At 36.8% G+C, this 18,376-nt stretch overlaps 1 protein-coding gene across 1 annotated transcript in view; it reads left to right on the forward strand.

Moving 5' to 3' along the window:
- The first annotated feature begins 416 nt into the window (after positions 1-416).
- The window catches only part of LOC122833623 (neurexophilin-2), a 66,512-nt gene continuing 48,552 nt past the window's right edge, over positions 417-18,376 (forward strand). Inside the window, exon 1 of the mRNA XM_044121343.1 lies at positions 417-1,021. Coding sequence (XP_043977278.1) covers positions 968-1,021 — 54 coding nt within the window. The 5' untranslated portion in view covers positions 417-967. The remainder of the gene's footprint in view (positions 1,022-18,376) is intronic.

The raw sequence follows: 18,376 nt of genomic DNA on the forward strand, positions 1-18,376 counted from the left end.
CGTTAAATTTCAATGTAATTTAATGTAAATGGTTTTTAATTTTGGTATTCAAAACTCTTTTTTTTCTGAAAATGAACACCTATGTGCAATGTCAATGTAGTCAAATATTAGAATTTTATATTTTACCAGAAATTATACGTTCTTGGGGGCCCCCTGCTGACCTGGAGGCCCTAAATTGGTCCAGATTTATTAAAATTTGACTCTAATTAGAGAAAGTGTAACAGACTAGAATATTAACTGAATTATATAGTAAGTGATGAACGAATTAAACGTATCAAGATGATAAAACGTTAACAGAGACGTTCATTATAATAACTAAAAAAACAAACAAAACAAAAATCCAACATTATAAAACACCAACATAGATTTGGATATCTGGAAAGGATTTATATGTTTACCACAACTCACAGTTTTCTGTAAGTTATCACCTCATTATTTGAACATCGACTGGACAAACTGCTCCACATGCAGCAGTGGTTAGAGTGGTTTCCAGTTAGAGAAAAATCAGCTGTGCACAATCAGTTGCGCTTGGACGGAGAGAGAGGATACAGAAGAGACAGAGCTGCTGTGCGCGACACATCTCATCTCTCAAAATCAACCAGTCAGTATCCCAAAACACGAGAAGAGCTTCTGATCATCAAACGAACCAGCTCGCAGACTGACTTCGGTCTCCGCGCAAACTTCGCGCCGAAGCTCCAGCATGTCCAGCGGGGACCAACGCCGCGGATGTGCCACATGAGGCGGACCCGAGAAACTGAAAGCAGTGCTCAAACTTTGCCCACGGAGACCTCTGTGACTCTTAACGAAGCGCGCACGCAACTTTCAGCGTGGTTTCTGCTCCTGTGACACTTTCCGCCCTTCTCCTGGCCCGTCACTTGGGATTGCTGGGATTCAGCGGCGTGTCTCTTTTATGTTCAGCCGAGGAGACGTGTAGTTTTTCAGGGTGGTCCGTTCTAAGGAAGGTGACATGCAGGTTCTCGGTTGGACCACAGTTCTCCTCTGTCAGTGGATCCTACAGAAGGTGAGTTGTACTTATGAATAGATGAAGAACAAACTGATATTTTCCTTATTTCCTAGAAATCACCTGCTGAAAACTGCACAGGTGCATGCTTTCAATGCTGATTGAACATGTTTACAACATAAGAAACATCCGTAGTTAAATGAAAAATAACTACAGACAGCCTATAAAACATGAAACAGTCCTGATATGTCTTTGTTTCTATTGCTTTCTGTATTTTCTTTCTTTCCGTTTTGACTGGAAAGAAAAAAAAAACGCATGTGCGCCTCCGCTTCCAAGCGCGCAGATTTGTGCTGCCTGAGCGCTTCCTTTTCATTCCCAGTTAAGCAGCCCTCCTTATCCATTTATCTATTTGCCCTTCCAGCAACTTCCTCTAAAATTTTCTTCAGAAGTTGAATACGCCCGTGGCTTGGTTTATTATCTTCCCATCGCTATGTGGCAAAGAGTTGGTGCGCTCAGTTGTGTTTGCTGAAGCTGCTGCAGTGTGAGCTGAATGTGTACGCTTATGCACACACATAAGCGCAAGTGGCTATTTTGGAATCAAAGTTTTCATCAAAATCTCACTTTGACCGTAATGTTGCTCTTGTTCTGTCTTTACTCCCAGGAATAGAAGATTAAGATACACCTGAAGTGAAAAGCTAATACACAACGCACCTCTGTCTGCTTTAGCTAGAGATTATATTTTTAAAATTTTTTCTTATCTTTCACCAACTCAGCCTCTAAATATCACACGAACTTTGCTTCCTTTTTGTCTTGTTCATCTCCATCTCTCCATATTGCCTCAGCTTAAATGTTATAGCATATACTTTCTTATAGTGAAAAAAGGAAAGCCCTTAATTTTTTCGTTTTCTCTTCTCTGAAATTTGTTTTACATAAGATGCACCTTAATAAATTTCAATGATAACAAAATGTTCATTTATTTTAATAATTCAATGTAAAAAATAAAGTGATATATTCTCTAGATTTATTGTTCACAAACGGATATATTTCAGATATTTAATTCTGATTTAAATGATTCTGTCTTACAGCTAATAGAAATCCAATATTTAGTTAATCAGATTTTTTTGTTGTTTTGTTTTCAGAAAAAAAAGAAAAAACTTTTTATGCATGAATGTCATCCAGTTGAAATGTCTGCGTATGAAACTGTACACCATATATCATGAGGACCTGGTTGGAGCTCCTTTTACGTTATTTGCTGCATCAGTGCAGTGTGGCGTAGAGGTGATCAACCTGTAGCTCTGCTGAGATGTTAATGAAGCCCAGATTGCTTTTATAGTGCTTTCAGCTGGTCTGTGTTGTTCGGTATCTGAACTTCATCTTGAAAATCATTCATAGACTCTCTATGTAGTTTAGGTCAAGTGAGTTTGTGGTCTAGTCAGGTGCAGTATCAAAAAATGTGGAATCTTCACACTGAACCTTATGCACCTCGAATTTTGTGCTTCTCAATCTTCCTCCAGTCTGTGGGACTTTGTTTTCTAATTCAATTAAAAAATCACTTTAAATAAAGGTTCTGTCCTGTTTCAAACCTTTTCTCCTCCAAGAGTGGCTTAACACAGATACTATTGCAACTAGAGCACAGTTCTTGGAGACATCTTCCTGTGGCTGAAGCTTCAGCCTCAACCACAGTTTCCCCTAAAGTCGTGAATGAACTTTACTTCACAATTCTTTCATAACTGTGGTTGTGCCTGCTGCTTGTGCAACATTTACTACCATGCATTTTTCCTTAAACTTAACTTTTCTTTAATATGCTTGAACACAGTAAACTGAATAGCAACTTTATTAACAAGGACGTTAGGTGACTTATCTTCCTTATTAAGGATGTGATTGACTGTTGCCATGACTACTGTCAGGTCAGGAGTTCTTCCATGATTATGTATACCAAATTACTACATTTCTGTATCAAATATATTTTTAAATCATTCTTATGCAATGCTATATTCAAAATTTGTAAGAAACAGAATTTTTGATTTTTTTGTTTTCCTTCAAATTAATGAAAATAAAATTATGAAATAAATCTCTGTACGTAATGGCTCTTCAGTAACATTTAAGAAAATAAATTAACTATGATAGTATTCTAGTTCAACGAGATGCAGGTCAGGGTTCAATGAGCAGCCCTGATGTGTAAAGCAATTCTTATTAACAGTCTAATGTTACTTGATTCAAGTGACAAAGTGAAGGGTTATGAACCCAGAGGTGTGGATGAGTTGGGAATCTTTGCTGCCCACAGATTTGCCTGGTGACAAGAAACCACCTGTGTTTGTTTTTTCCTAAAAAACAAAAAATTCATACTTGTTCTTTGTTTTTGATGGATTGTTCACAAATCAGGAGATGGGGAGGGGGTTATTTTGTTTAGTGAAAGGTGAGATGCAAGCCTGTTGTCAAGACTGAATGCAAATAGTGTCTCTCACAGGGGGAACTGCCACAGCCGCAGTTTGGGGTTCAAGTGTTAGGATTGATTCTGTATTAGATTATATCAGCCAAGCGTTGCAGTCTTTGTGTCTGTTGGTAAAAAAAAAAAAAATCACCTCTGTGGAGCTTGAGTAATTTGGCTGAGATTGCATGACAAGTGGCATCTTTGAGAGCACAATTAGTTTGAGGGATATAAATGTAAGGCGGTAAAATATGGAATGAAAAAAGCTGAACACAGATAAAATAAAAAATGAGAAAAGGAGGTAAACAGCGTGGAGACAACCTAAATTTGATGATTTGTTTAAACTAAACCAACCCAAAGTCATTACTCAAGATGACATAATGACATTTTGCAAGAAAAGTAAAAAGCGGGTGGCATTGATCTAAATTTACAAAACTGTTTATTTTTAATTGAATTTTAACCGTTTTAGTATATTTACACAATTGATCAAATTTTTTGGTAAAGAAAGTAATGAAACTGTAGTTTCCTTATGCATGCACTGCGACATTATAATATATTTCACCTTGTTCTTTGAAATCATATCTCCAGTAACAGCACTACAGAAGAAGAAAAGATGTGTGAAAAGCTTCTTTGCTCCTTTATGCTCCCAGGAGAAACAATAGCATTAGCCAGCATCTCAAACTGACGAAATCCTCTTATCTCCCCCCATAAAACAACTATCCGTATACCCCAGGGATATTACGGCAACCGAGTCACTTTAATTTCATTGTAAATCGCCCCTCTTCCTTCTCAATCGTGTCTCATATATTCTGCATAGCTTTGCATTTCAGCGGTATCTGCGTCTTTGTAAAATGTGCATGAGAGATGCACCCGTGCGTTATTCCGTGCCCACATGTTATGATTCCATTCTCAACATGATAGTGGTGGAAAGAAAAAATGATCAATCAGCAAACAGCGGGATCAGATGTTTTTCCATCATGGATTAATCCAGGTGGTTGGTGCTTTTCCTCCCACTCTTGTCCTTTCGCCCATCTCTTCATCTGTGGATCATCTTGACTGTAAAAACATTCCAGCTTCAGTCATCATGAGCCACCACTGCTCTGTAATCCGTATAAATTATATTCTCTATTCACTGATTAGATGTGTAATCTGTTGAATCATGATGACAGAAGCAATCACATTACTGCCATATCTGTTGTCTCTGAAATTGCTCCCAGAGATCAGATACATCTTTAACCTAAAAAAAACCAAGATGGATTCATACAGTATTTTAATGAATTCTGACATGAATTGCTTGGGATTAACCAACAATTCATTTTATTTAACTTCTTTGCTTCCTTTTTAACAGCTATATGTCTCATTTTTGAGCCACCATTGCTGTTGAAATGAATCATCACGTTTCTTTGTGTGGTGAATGTTTAATTTTTTTGTCGTCCTTATAGGAGAGATTATTCTGTGTAAAGATTATATATGGAAAAGACATATACATTTTATCTTAACATAATTTAAAGCATCATGGATTCTTACAACTGACAAATGAAAGCAAAACCAGAGTCAGGCGTGCGTGCTGCTAGAAGAGCTTCACTGCCGCTCTAACAATAACACTTTCTGTGAGAAAAAAAAGAAACATTGGGGGTTAAAGTGGGGCGGACGAGAGCTGTTCAAAATAACCACCCAGAATCTCTTTTTATTCACATGTAGTGAACATAAATGTATTTGCACATCATTTTTGTTTTGCTCAACAAATCATTCATGAGAATTATCTGTATGTTATGTCACAACGCTTCCATCATTGTAGGAATTAGGGACATACCAGTCCATCATGTTTGAAATATGCCAATTTTCCTTTTTACTAGGTTTTTATCAGTTTCTTGCAAGCAAAATAATAACCACTTAATTAAAAAAAAAAAAATCTTCACAATATTTTATTTGTAAACACAACAACATTTACTTTTGTGCACTTTAGTTTAGTTTAACAAAGATCAGATAAAGGTTAGGGAAATGTGCTGTGGCACATGAACAGAAAAATGTAGTTGGGACATTTTCTGTTGGGTTTGAAGATACTATTTCCATCAAAGAACCTGGAGTGTATATCTTTTTTTTTTTTTTTTCTTTGCTACATCATGCTTCTAAGAAATAAAGTAAGAATCTTACAAAATCAAAATTGGCAGGTCAAAGGTATCGGCCATGAAAGCAGGTTGATCACTAACAGAAACATTTCATTATAAATAAAGTTATTTTCTACCAGATTTTGGATGGATTTACAGTAGGATATTTTCTACAAGAACAATTGGAACTAATTTGAACCAGCAAAAGGAACTGAGAATTCAGAGGTTTCTGCTGAACCCAATCTGCATCATCTCAGTCTCGTCTTAAAAGCTACATAAAAATTAACGTAACCCATGGCCATATTAGAGCAACATAGATCCTAAAGAAGCAACACTCCACTACCAGCAGCTTTCCTTTTTGTCTATTTTTTTTCAGAGAGGCATCTCTGTCAGTGGTGTTTAAAAGATGGAAAGTAGAACAATAGCAGCTCGGACGGTAAAGAGGAAAACACTGGAAACGGACACAACCGAATGTGCAAAGAGTTGCAAAAATGAGCTCAAAATTAGAAAGATACAGTGAAGTTGATGAAATAGTTAAGGTAAACCACTGTTCAGTCAAGTTAATGAATTGTGTAATGTTGTGGCATGTATAACATAACTTTGCATAATTTAAATCTTTTTATGATGTGCGCACCATAACTGTCTTATGGCCCCTCAGGCAGGTGAACAGCGTTAAACACCAGCCATGGTCAAGAGTGGAGGTAGGATTACTTATACAGTAAATGTTATTAAACTTAATAGAATAAGTATGGTGGTGAACTGCTTTCTATTAGAAGAAATCTGAGATGCTTAGATGATTCAGCTCCTCACAACTGAATTGAATTGATCAGAAAACTAAGAAAAAACGGGATTTCTGCTGAAAATTATGACCATTTTTAAAATGTGATTTAATGTCATTGTCAAAAGAATTTCTCATGTCTCTTGACAATTATTCTGTGATAAACAAAGTCACAGAGACCAGCCCACTGCTCAGGTGTCTATGAATGTTTTATGGTTGTTATGCAGAGCAAAAAAGATTATAAGGTCATTAGAAAGTTGTGTTGTACTCTCAATAATAAACTTGCAGAAAATATTACAATTGTTTTAATGTTTTTAATAATAAAGATCAGATATCCAAGAACACTATAATTCATTCTGGAGAAAAGGAAATTCTGATGTCTTAAAGAATAGTGTTGAAGATTTACCCTGTATCTTTTATTCTCTTATTTGTAAAAATCTAAGTTGTGAGTGGACTGTTTCCTTGCAGAGAAAAAAGAAATAATTGTGTTAAGAGAAAGTGCAACAATTGCATATATATATATATTCTTTTTTATTAAAGGGATTTTAAGGTTCCGACATGTCCCTGAGTTCAAATAACACAATATTCTAATATTGTTGAAAAGAATGTGTTGTGAAGAATATTGTTGGATATGGGTATTGAGAGTGTTTGTTTGAGTTCATATTCTTTATTAACTACTGTGTGGGGAATTAGGCCCTTTAAAAGAAAAAAAATATTTCTAATGACTAGTATGCATGGTGAGGAACAGAAGAGGAAAAATAAGGTAGATTCATTTTCTTAACTTCCATCCAGCTATGCTGAATCAGATGCGTGAGGTTTAAATACAGATACATATCAAAACTTTTCAACCATAACAGAAAAGTCCAAGTTGTGTTTGAAGCTCGTTTCAGGGTCAGGTCACTAAACATTTTTAAATCAAGATCTAGATTGAAACTATGTTCCAATTTAGGCTTACTGACCCGTCAAAACAAGCCTGGCTGTGCTGCTTTCAGGATGTGAGATCCAAGGAGATGCTGCTGTACTTTGGAACAGTTTCTTTATTTTGAAATAAACAAAATAGTCAAAAATAAACCCAAACATAACCTTGCTACAGATGATTCAAAACAGAAAAGCTTATTTTAATTGCTGAAAAAAAAAATCTAACTCATTCTTATTCTTTGTAAAAGCCATGTTTTATTGATCCCAGAAGTTGCTTCCAAACCAAACTACAAAACACTTTAGGACATTGAAAATCAGATGTGCTACAATAATCAGATGAAAACTTGCTTTAAATGATTGAGCTGCATATAACAGGCTTTGTCCATCAAGTCAACAAGTTTTATGCTTTATTCCTTTAGAGTCACACAGACAGCAATGTTTGAAGCCTCAAACAAGGACTGGCTTTTTTTCATCATTCATCATTTTGTATTTTGCATCCTCATAGAGTAGTTTTTTTAAAGACTGCTGATGTTTAATCTTCTCTTCTTGGTTAGTACTGAAATTCTCAAATATTTTTTCTAATTTCTACTGGTTTTTAAACACTTTAATCTAAATGTTTGTTTTATGGCCCACAATGTAACAAAAACTTATCATTTCACTCAGCCAGTAACTTTTCAGTTCCCCAAAAAAAGATTTTCTAATTATTACGTTTCTGTTTAGTTTAATATTGTTATACATTAGGCTTTAAGTTATGATCAATAAATGCTAATCACCGGATGCACCAAGCTAAACCTTTTGTTTATCTATACTCCTGCACCATCACTATAAACTACTAAAGTCTATTTGAACAAGCTGATAAAGATGTCTAATGATTGTAGAAGCATAAACATCCACAGAGAGAGAAGCAGAATGACCTTTGGAAACTTTGTTGACGTTTTATTGATATTATGAAAAATGAAGTCTTGAATTGCAGAGTGAAGAGTCTTGCAGTTGCACTGACTAGTGATTTTCAACTTGTAACCTGTAAAAACACTTGATTACACCTTATTTCTAAGGAATCCTGCTCGGATTCACTTCAAATGACAGACAAACAAAAGCTCACCAGATGATAACCCTGTTGAAGCAGAATCTTCCTCAACATTTTAACCTAAGAAATGTTTTTCTTTACCTTGACATCCAACCCCAAAATACATATTCTGCTTCTGTAATGGTACCTAAGTGCATTAGTGAATTGTATAGATAATTTTAACAAGCCAACAAATGGAAAGAAGCAGACATAAGTGCTATATGAGAGACATGACTATTGAAGTGGCAAAGGTTGCCATTAATACAAGAATGGGTCTGCACCATTCCAAAAAGACAATCCACAAACACTTTCACCTCTGTATTTAGAGACCAAAGCTGAGAACAGTCTTAATGTGTTATATTGAAAGAGTAGTCTTTTCCTTAAATAATTATCAGTTTTGTTTGTTTTGGGCAGTAAAAATTTTGACTAAATTCTAATTAAATCATATATCAGTGTATTGGATTTGTTTTTATTTGATTATTGAAGCTGAAAGTAGGAGGATTTTCACATTGTATAACAATTTGCTTCTGTTTTCATAATTCTTTTTATATTTAACCTTAAGAGGGGGTTTGTAAAGACTGGCAAATAAAACTTCAGAGCTAAATGGCATTTTTATTTGACTCTTAAATTAGTGAATAGTTTTACAATCCTAGAAGTGAAGTTTTAATTGCATCAATTTATGTTCAGCAGTATTTCATAATTGACTTTCTTAAATTCAGATTTTGTTCCCAAAACCCAAAGTTAAGGGTTTCTTAAATATACAAGTTTGCAATAATCTGTGTTAATCTACACAGTCTTTCACTCTGCAGTACAGATGGATAACAGATCATTTCAATCTGGAGAGACTCAGAAAAAACAGCGATTAAGAGGTTTATTGACATACACAGGTTTAAAAGTCCTTTGGCGCTCGAGGTCCGGCGGAGGACATCGAGCTGTGAATTGCAATAAACTCGGATGAGCATTCCCAATGTAGGTTAGGAATGTCATCCCCCGGGGCCCGACACTAGGTGGTGGAGGTCGGTGGATGATGAGTGCCTGGAGAGCCAGGAGTGCTGGAGGACTCCCGGTGGAGGTGGGTTGAGCGCGGCTGAAAAGCGGAACATGCCATGGATGGAAATCCTTATCAACTGGGCCTTGGTCGGTGATTGGACGTGATGTGGCTTGGTCCGGTGTTGATGGGTCAGTGGCGATGAGTGAGACGCGCCAGTTGGATGATGCGGGTGGGGTTAAAGGGTCTACAAGTTTGAATTTGCGCCTAGGCTTCATTTTAGAGAAGGGCAATAAGACAGAGCACATATGCACAGCGAAGAAATGACTTGCTTCTGTTGTGTTTGTGATAAAATGCAACACAGAGGTGAATGGATACAACGTATCGGGAATGACATAAATCATCCCTGAACATGTTCATAAACATGTTCTGAGCTGAGGGGAAAAAAAATCAGCAAATGCTTTAAGTACTTTCCTAATTGTCTCCTGTTGTCGTGAGCAACATGGGGACCACAAGGAGATTGTCTTGTCAGAGCATTACCAAATACTAATGTAGCGAGGGAGGGAAGCATAATGATAGAGGTGGGCGTGTTGTTGCCCTGTACAGTCTGACAAGATCAAACATCAATCACTGAACAAGGCCATATGCTAAGCAGAAGACCAGAGGGAACTGTTTATCACCTCCCTTGATTAGAACTGATGTTAATATTAAGGAAGATCAGTAGATTAGTACATTGTTGAAAATCATTATGCGTGTTTCGTTATGTGTAGAAGTTTCCTAATGTGTAGAAATTGACATTATCACTGACTTAATCATTTAATTTATTGTAATTATTATTTACCATTTTTATGTTTGTCCCTGAGATAACAAAGAGCAATAGGTTTGGTATGAACAAGGAATTTTTTTAAACAATCCCATCCCTGCTTACAAGACAAAAAAATAAATAGGGATTTTAACCAAAAATGGTGGATTGAGGGTTCAAAGTCACCTAAAAGAGCCTGAGGTCACGTGGTATCGAAGCTCGTTAGACATCAGTGTCATATGATCTGCATAAATCTGATAGAAGTAAGGACCAAAAGGTCTGCAGCCAACATCTATAACAAGCATCTCAGGAGACCACCAGGAGCCTCACTGGTCAGGAGTTTGTGCGTTGGACATTTTACAACCATTTATCAAGTTAGACTGATATGGCTTCCTAATTTTGTTTTTGTTTTTAATTTTACTGTATTTTAAAACACTGAATTCCTGATGTAACAAAGCAAATATGACAAATATACTTTTAAAATGCTACTGAAGCATAAAAGAATGATCTTTCTCTTTTTATCCTTTAAAAGTAAGGACATAACCATTTTTCTTTTGTAACATTATATTAAAGATAATTGGCAAAACAAACCAACAACAACAACAAAAAAAAAAATCAAATGTCTCTTGATAGGATTTGACTAGTACATGCAGTAGCAGCAATAGTTGTAGTAGTAGACATGCAAGCATGAGCCAGGCATTAATAAAAATTAAATGGAGGGTTCCCTTAATTTGGGAACTTGATGTGCACAGATTCAGTTAATGTTTAAAATGTATTTTAATTGGGTATTGATATCCTTAGTTTTATGATTTGTAAATGTTGGCCTGCTGTTGCTGTTCCTGGCCACGTCTCTGTTGAAAAAGAGATTTTCATCTCAACGAGGAATACTTAGTTAAATAAAGATTATAAGCAAACAAAACAAAATAAGCAAATTATCATCATTTTGGTTTGTGAAATTAGAGTTTAGAACAAATTCATACTTCCAGGATAAGAAGCAAAACACCTTTTTATTCATCTACAGAATAAAACACAAATTTACAGAAAAAGTATGACTTCAGTTTTCTGTTAAATTCACAACAAAAAAAAACGTGTCGCCATTTGAAGACAAATTCATACACTTTGCAAAGGTATATATTTCACTGTCCGTAAACAACGTTGCAACAAAGAAATAATGGACCAAACATAAATATATGTTCATAATTGTATTGTTGGTTGATATTACCCAGAAACGTAAGTCTTTGATACAAACATTTTATCAATTTTGGCAACTTCTCAGTTGAATGTTACTGAAAATAGAAGAGAAAAGAAGAAAAAAAAATGTTTATTTACCCTCCATGCGGAAATTCTGTAAAAGTGAATCAGAAATGAGCAGATTTGCTCAAAGGTAAAACATTGCAACAAAATCTAAGAATAAGAGAACAAGTTAACAACTCAATAAATTATACTTTACAGGTATTAAAAGTAGCATACTGAGATTAAGAAAATGTGTAGGAGTAGGAGAGTGAAGTAATAAATGTCCAAGTGTATTTGTGCATAAAAAATTACAAGCCAGTTACAAGATATGGAAAACTTTTCACATAATAGAAGTCTGAGTTTGTTGGGAACTATGATGGTAATAAAGTTTAACACCTGCTGTCTGGAAGGATTTATAGTTATGCTCACAAGTGTGCCTAGGATCCAGCAGTCTGTCAGTAGGAGCTCTGCAGTCCAGCAAGATATTGTCCAAGAATGATGTTGTAAATAACAGAGTGCTTTAGTTTCCCACAACCTCCATTGGATCAACGGGGCATCTTAGGAAAAGAGCTGGCTTTCCTGATGACCTTACCTAATCGCTTCCATGCAGCTGTAAAAATCTGCTGATCCAACAAACTACACCGCAGAAGATGGCTGATGCCACCGCTAAGTCAAAAAGGCCTTCAGGAATGCCCCCTATAAACTCGAAAAGATCTCAGTCTCCTCAGCAGGAGAAGTCTGCAGCTGGCCCTTCCTTCAAAGAGCATCAGTGTTGTGATTCTGATCCAGTTTCTTACAAATGAACACGCTCTTCTCTATTCTGTATTAGTGTCAGACATCGTAATTTATAGAAGGTCTCAAAAATAATTTTACATAAGATTTTCTTCCTCAGCTTCACAGTGACAGACATGCTTTTATCAGAAGAATTTTAACATAAACTTGTGTTTTTGTTCAAGTGCAGTGTTGCTTTTCTTGCAGCTCTAAAAGTGAAGTACCATAAATTCTGGACTATAAGCTGTCTCACGCTTTCAACCCTGCGGCTTATACAATGATGCTGCTAATTTATGCATTTTTTCTAACGGCCACCAAGGGCGCTCGAGCAGAAAAGGAAGACGCAAGTTTAATGTAACTTTGTGCTTTGTGCATGAATAAAATTAGCATGAACAGACCCTCATCATGGAAAATGGAAGAAGAAATGCATATGACGCAGCTTTCAAGTTGAAAGCAATCGAGCTGGCCAATAAAGAAGGAAACAGAGCTGCTGCATGTAAACTTGACATGAATGAATTGATGGTGAGACGCTACCATGTTGCTGCTGTGTTACTGCTGCGTCACAGGCACTGTTTGGAAAGGAAAGCTAAGATATATTATTAAAACTTTGAAAACTCTTTCCGTCTTTCTTTGTAAATGTTCAATGTAGGCACATGCGGCTTATAGACAGGTGTGGCTTATATATGTACAAAATGGTTTTTCCTTTAAAAATGTACTGGGTGTGGCTTGTAATCAGGTGCGCTCTATAGTCCGGAAATTACTGTAAGTATTTTTCATTTTAACAATAAAATGTCTGGAATCTCAGTGTCCGAACAAAATGGGCATGTTTTTGTTATTATGTTGGAATCATTATCATCCTCTGTTTGTCTGGAAATTTCTCTTCATATGGGGTGAAAATGTTATTTGTTTTTCTGAGGCATTTCTTTTTCTGGTAAAAATATGCCACTCTTGTTTTGCCTAATTTTCTTCCAGAGTTTTGTTTTTGTCCTCTTTTGCATTATTTAATAAAATAAAGCAGCAAAGGGAGGTTATGGGTAAAATGGTCAGCCCTATTTACTCGTGTTGCTCCACTTTGAGAGGTCCCCAGTCATCTTTGTGATATGGGGAGGGTGTAAATCTCCCTCTCCCCCCTCTGTTTTTCCTGGCTGTGAGGAGCACAGTCGAGCTTTGGAAATAGATCACATCAGAAGGGACGGTTGGCTCTCGATGATGGGCACCATGTTTGTTTCATACATGCTTGATGAGTAGCTCAGCTCTCAGAGGGGGCCACCAGTTGTAGAGTAACACCACTGCTGATGGTCAATGTGTTGCCGAGTCTCAGCTTCCCCAGGGAGGAAATGCACACTGTGCTTCATACTCTAGCTATCTGATCCACCGGTGTGGCCCTGTGTTTGCTGATGTGAGAAGCATGCATTATAGCTCGATACTAGCTCACATGTTGTACTGAAAGGAAACAATTGAATATATATCATTGTGTATGCAAGTTGTTAATATATTTAAATGACCTTCTTTGTCTTCATTTTCAAATATCCTAGGATTAATATCCTCTTCTGAATTTGTGTGTAAACAAAAAAAAGTGTCCCTGTATTTTTTTCTAATGATGGAGCAATCTTTCATTATGCCAGTGAATCAACCATTAATCAATCCCAGTGTTCTGTAGGTGAAATTCAGGAATACTATTTTTTTTATTCCTTTTAGTTTATTCCATCAATAAACAATGTGTTGATCGATGGAGTCTATTTTTAGATTAGTAAATTTATGATAAAGGATGGGGACATGTGCTTTCTTGGCTAACTGAGGATAATCCTGCAATTTATTTATTTCTTATCAAATTTAAAACGTCTACCTTTATCCAGGAACCTGCCGCTCCATTTCTCCTTATAAATGTTGATTCATCGTAATGCTTCAACTAAAACAATCTTCTCAGAAATCAGTCTGTATGTGTTTATTGTAGTTAGAAAATTTGAAATGGAAGATAATACCCTTTAACCTTATGCAACAGAACACCTGTATACTGTTTTTCTATCGTATTTTTCAGGGGTGGGGGTTAACTTTCACCCCCAAAAAATACAATAGAAAAACAGCATGTGGGGTTAAAGTTTGATTGGTGCTTCTTTATTCTGTTTCATATGCATTTAATTTCACGTGTCAATGCTTCAATTCATGTGTTTAGAGTTGAATAAAACTAATGTGTCCACAGGAAAAAGAAAAAGCAGATTAGGTTAGATTTGAACGCCCTGAGTTTTTCGGTTTTGATAACAATGGTCGGCACAGAATTATCTTGCAGCTACCAAGAAAATACTTGAGATTTAAAGTTTGTAAGAACATACCCCAAACGAGAGGAACATGATGATCCAAACTTGACTCTTTGACCTACAAAGCAAATTACAATGTGTGATGAAATATTAACATCACCATGAAAACATCATTACCGCAGTGAAACATGGTGGTGGCAGGATCATGCTACGTGGTTGATTTCCTTTAGTTGAAGGGAGGAGTTATGGGTGGAGTTATGTGCAGGATAAACTACATAATAAAAAAAACAGATTGAGGGTGCAAAACATTTGGGACTGAGGCAAAGTTCAATAACACTAAACATTACAGCCAGAGCTGCAATATGATAGATCAGAGCATGTTCATGTGTTAGAATGGGTCAGTCTTAGACGTAAATCTAATTGAGGACCTTTGGCAAGCCTACAAAACAATCTAATGTATACCAATCTGACTGAGCTTGAAAGATTTTGGAAAGACAAATGAGCAAAATAACACTGTAGAATAGAAATCATTAGAAAATAGATAGTTTTCTGTGGGTAAAGCACAAAAAGCTAGAAGAGTTTTCTACTTTTCCTTTGTAAATTCTGTTGACATAGTCACAAAGGTGAGAATTATACTTCTTAACTCTTTCTAATTTATGCAATTCTCGCCTTTTGCAATTAATTAGCAGGGCTTACATTTTTAGGTCTAATGAATACTAGTTACTTACTTGAGGGAGACATAGGACAGAACTTTATTTGAGTAATGAGATATTGAAGTATAATCCAAGCGACATGTAATATATAACTCATGGCGCAGATGGCAGTGATTGTTCGGGGTCAGATCAGTGTGAGGACCCTGGCCCACGCAGGGTGTGGAGGATGGATTAGTTTTTAGCATTTTTTTAATATCTCTTACAGAGCTTGTAATGCATTAATTCATACAAGCATTGGATTTATTTGAAAACTGAAGCAGAATGAGAAGAGGAAACACACACACACACGCACGCACACCCACACAGCTAGATTGGTGACCCCTTTGGTAAGCTCCACTGACGTTCAGACAAACACTATCCTAATAAATAAAATATTCTGTTCATACCAATCCACTGGTGATAAAATCTGGGGGATTTGATGCTGTTGTGTTGTTTTTTAAGAAGACATGTAATAACAGACCCTTGTTTGCATTCCCTTTTAGTCCAGGCAGCACTGCAGGATTTGCATTGGATGCATTATTAAGATGAAAGCAAGACAATATGATTGTGTTTTTTCTTTTTTTCACAGTTTGTTCACTGTAGTTTGTTTCGCCAAGTCAAAACTTTCTTTATATATTGTTTCCTGAATTCAGGCATATTGGAGAGAGGAGATTTAAGTCCCGATCGGGGCACTCAGCAGAACCATTTGGTCACAGATCCCTAGCACATCTCTCAGTCTTTTTCTGTCTTTCTTTTTGGCTTTCATCTTACACCTCTCTCACCTGCCACCTGCCTGTCAAAACCTTCACAATTGAGCTTCTATCTTTCTCTATATTGCTCTATTTCTCATCCTGAAAGCTGTTCTACCTCCAAGCTGCTTTTCTCCAGCCCTTCAACTACTTGGCCAATGTCTTTGATTAAAATGGAAAATTAGAAGAAAAAAATATATAAGCGTGATATTCTTGTGTTAGTTTCCAGCTTATTTTGCTCTGAAAGTTTCTACAGTAGAGACAAGATTTTATATTTCCCTGTCGCTCTCCTGGTGGTTTCTGGCTCCAGTCGCTGGGTTTCTCCCTGGGTGTTTCTGAATTAAGACATGGCTCTTCCTAGTGCTGAATTATATAAAAATCTCTGCTTGGTTTTTAGTTAATTAGCCAAAGCAGAGAGCAAATGGCTGGGGGGAGAGATGGTTAGGCTCATGGCAAAAGCCGCCTGTGTTTGTGTGTGTGAGTTGATGTGGCTAGGATAGACTCTCCCTCCTTTAACTTGGTCCAACTTGGCTGAAAGGAGGCTGCTGGGAAGGGAGACTGGGTCAGAGCTGTGGATGAAGAAGAGTCCACAGCAAAATGAACTTGAGGCTGTGTGGGCAGCAGGCAAGATCAGAAAAAAAAACATCTGATGTCTTTAATTCTCACATTTTGGCATTGTGATCCTCACAGATAGCTTAACTGTCATAATCTTGTGGCATTTATAGGGTTTAAGGTATACCACTGCTTCAAAACCTAATTTTGTCCTGTTGTGCACCATGATATGACCAGATATGACACTATGACGGTTTTAAATGCTTTCCAAACAACATATAACAAAACATGAATGCAAAAATTCTGTCAAATTTTTTCAGGGCTTTGACAGAAAAGTACTTTTCATCAGAAAAGTACCAAATTTCACTCAGACAATTCAGGTGTAAGTGTTTAAAAGTGTATTTGCCAACATAGGAGTAAATCTGACTTTAGCATCTAGGCTTCAAAGTCTTTACTATTGCTCATGCAGCTCAACATTTCATGGAGTGATGAGCTGACCTCTACCCCCTGATCGTGCCTTTCACATGTCAGGCAATGGGGAGAGGGTCTCTGACCTCGAGTCCAAGGGATGTGCTGGGGTGGTGGAGACTCTGAAGAGAACCAAAGAAAACCTGCGGTAGCACCAGCAGCAATGAAATGAAATGCAGAGTGCAGCAGGACACTTTGTAGCTTAAATACACCCTACTAATGCAAACATTGGTAAGGTGTATTTGATATTAAGGATGAGCTGATCCAGATATCTGTATCAATATAAGGTACCCCAGGATAACTGCTTATGCCATTTCTCAGGCTTTGCCTCTTTTATTAGAATATAGGAGAAAAACATTATCAGAATCTAAACTAAATAAGTTGATTTGTAACTATACTGATCCCAAGTCATTGACAAAGAAAAAAAACCCTGGTCGCTTCTCATGTCCAGTGTCTATGCCAACAAGTGGAGGAAGTGGCCTGGTCACTCTCAGGGTGCTTCCACACCAGGATAGTTCAGATAACTCTTTTTCATTGGGGAGGGGGATGCCAAAATTCAATGAAGGCCAAAAGACCTTCATTGAATTTTGATTCTCTTTGAGCCTGCACTTTAGAAAGCAGACAAAACTGCCTGGACAACATGGAGAAGATACAACAGCTGCTCTCTTGGAGCACTAGCACGAGACGTTGCCCGGTATGAGCAGCAGACAAGGCAACAAACTAACCAACATGTTGCTCTGCATAAGTTAGATAAATACAGCTGTACAGAAAAACGATGAGGGAGAAGAAAAGATCACCATGTTCTGCTATTCTTACATAGACTCAGCAAAGTGTTGAAAGGATTTAAAAGTTTGGAGCTCAAAGATGTCTGTAAATCATGCATTGCTTCCTTCTTTTGCTTTACTTTTTTTCATTGTTTGGTAGACAGTCTAGTAGGTTTCCCATTGAAAATCAACTGTACCAGGGTTCACTTTAAAGGTAACCTGAGACCGATGTTTCCAGGTGGATCAGGTGGATAGTTTGTTTGGTCCACATCAGAGATTAGATGAGCTTTCACAAGTGCAAAAAACAAAGTGGTCAATCCAAGGAAACGCTGGTCTACACCAAACAATACAGTTTAGCAACCCCTTTGTAGCTGTAGTTATTTGGTTACCTATAGGGATTTTCCTCAGGGTTTATGCTGCTTCTTAAACTGAAAGAGAGAGATGGCTTGTCCTCTGCAGACAAATCTCTGTAAATAAAACTTTCTTGCAAATTAAAGACTTGCAACCATTTGTAGAGAATACATGCATCAACTTTATTAATGAGGAATTCCCTCTGTCCCTAGCAGTGAAAGGGCAGATCAGGGCATTTGCCTCTGAAATGCCCTGAACAGATGGACCTTATAGACAAAAAGCTTGATCATTATGACTCTGGTTATAAATACTGTTTAAAATAAATTGCATTGTTCTGCTATAGATTCTGTGGCTCTCATAGTACATCACGGCAGTGTAAGCTCATAACATAAATACTGCTGTGATATATATTTTATGGAGCTTTGATATTGATATCTGTTGCTGCTCTCAATGGAGCAAACAGTGGAAAAGTGGCAAAAATAACAATTCAAA

This window comes from Gambusia affinis, linkage group LG07 (genome assembly GCF_019740435.1).
Source record: "Gambusia affinis linkage group LG07, SWU_Gaff_1.0, whole genome shotgun sequence".
NCBI lineage: Eukaryota > Metazoa > Chordata > Actinopteri > Cyprinodontiformes > Poeciliidae > Gambusia > Gambusia affinis.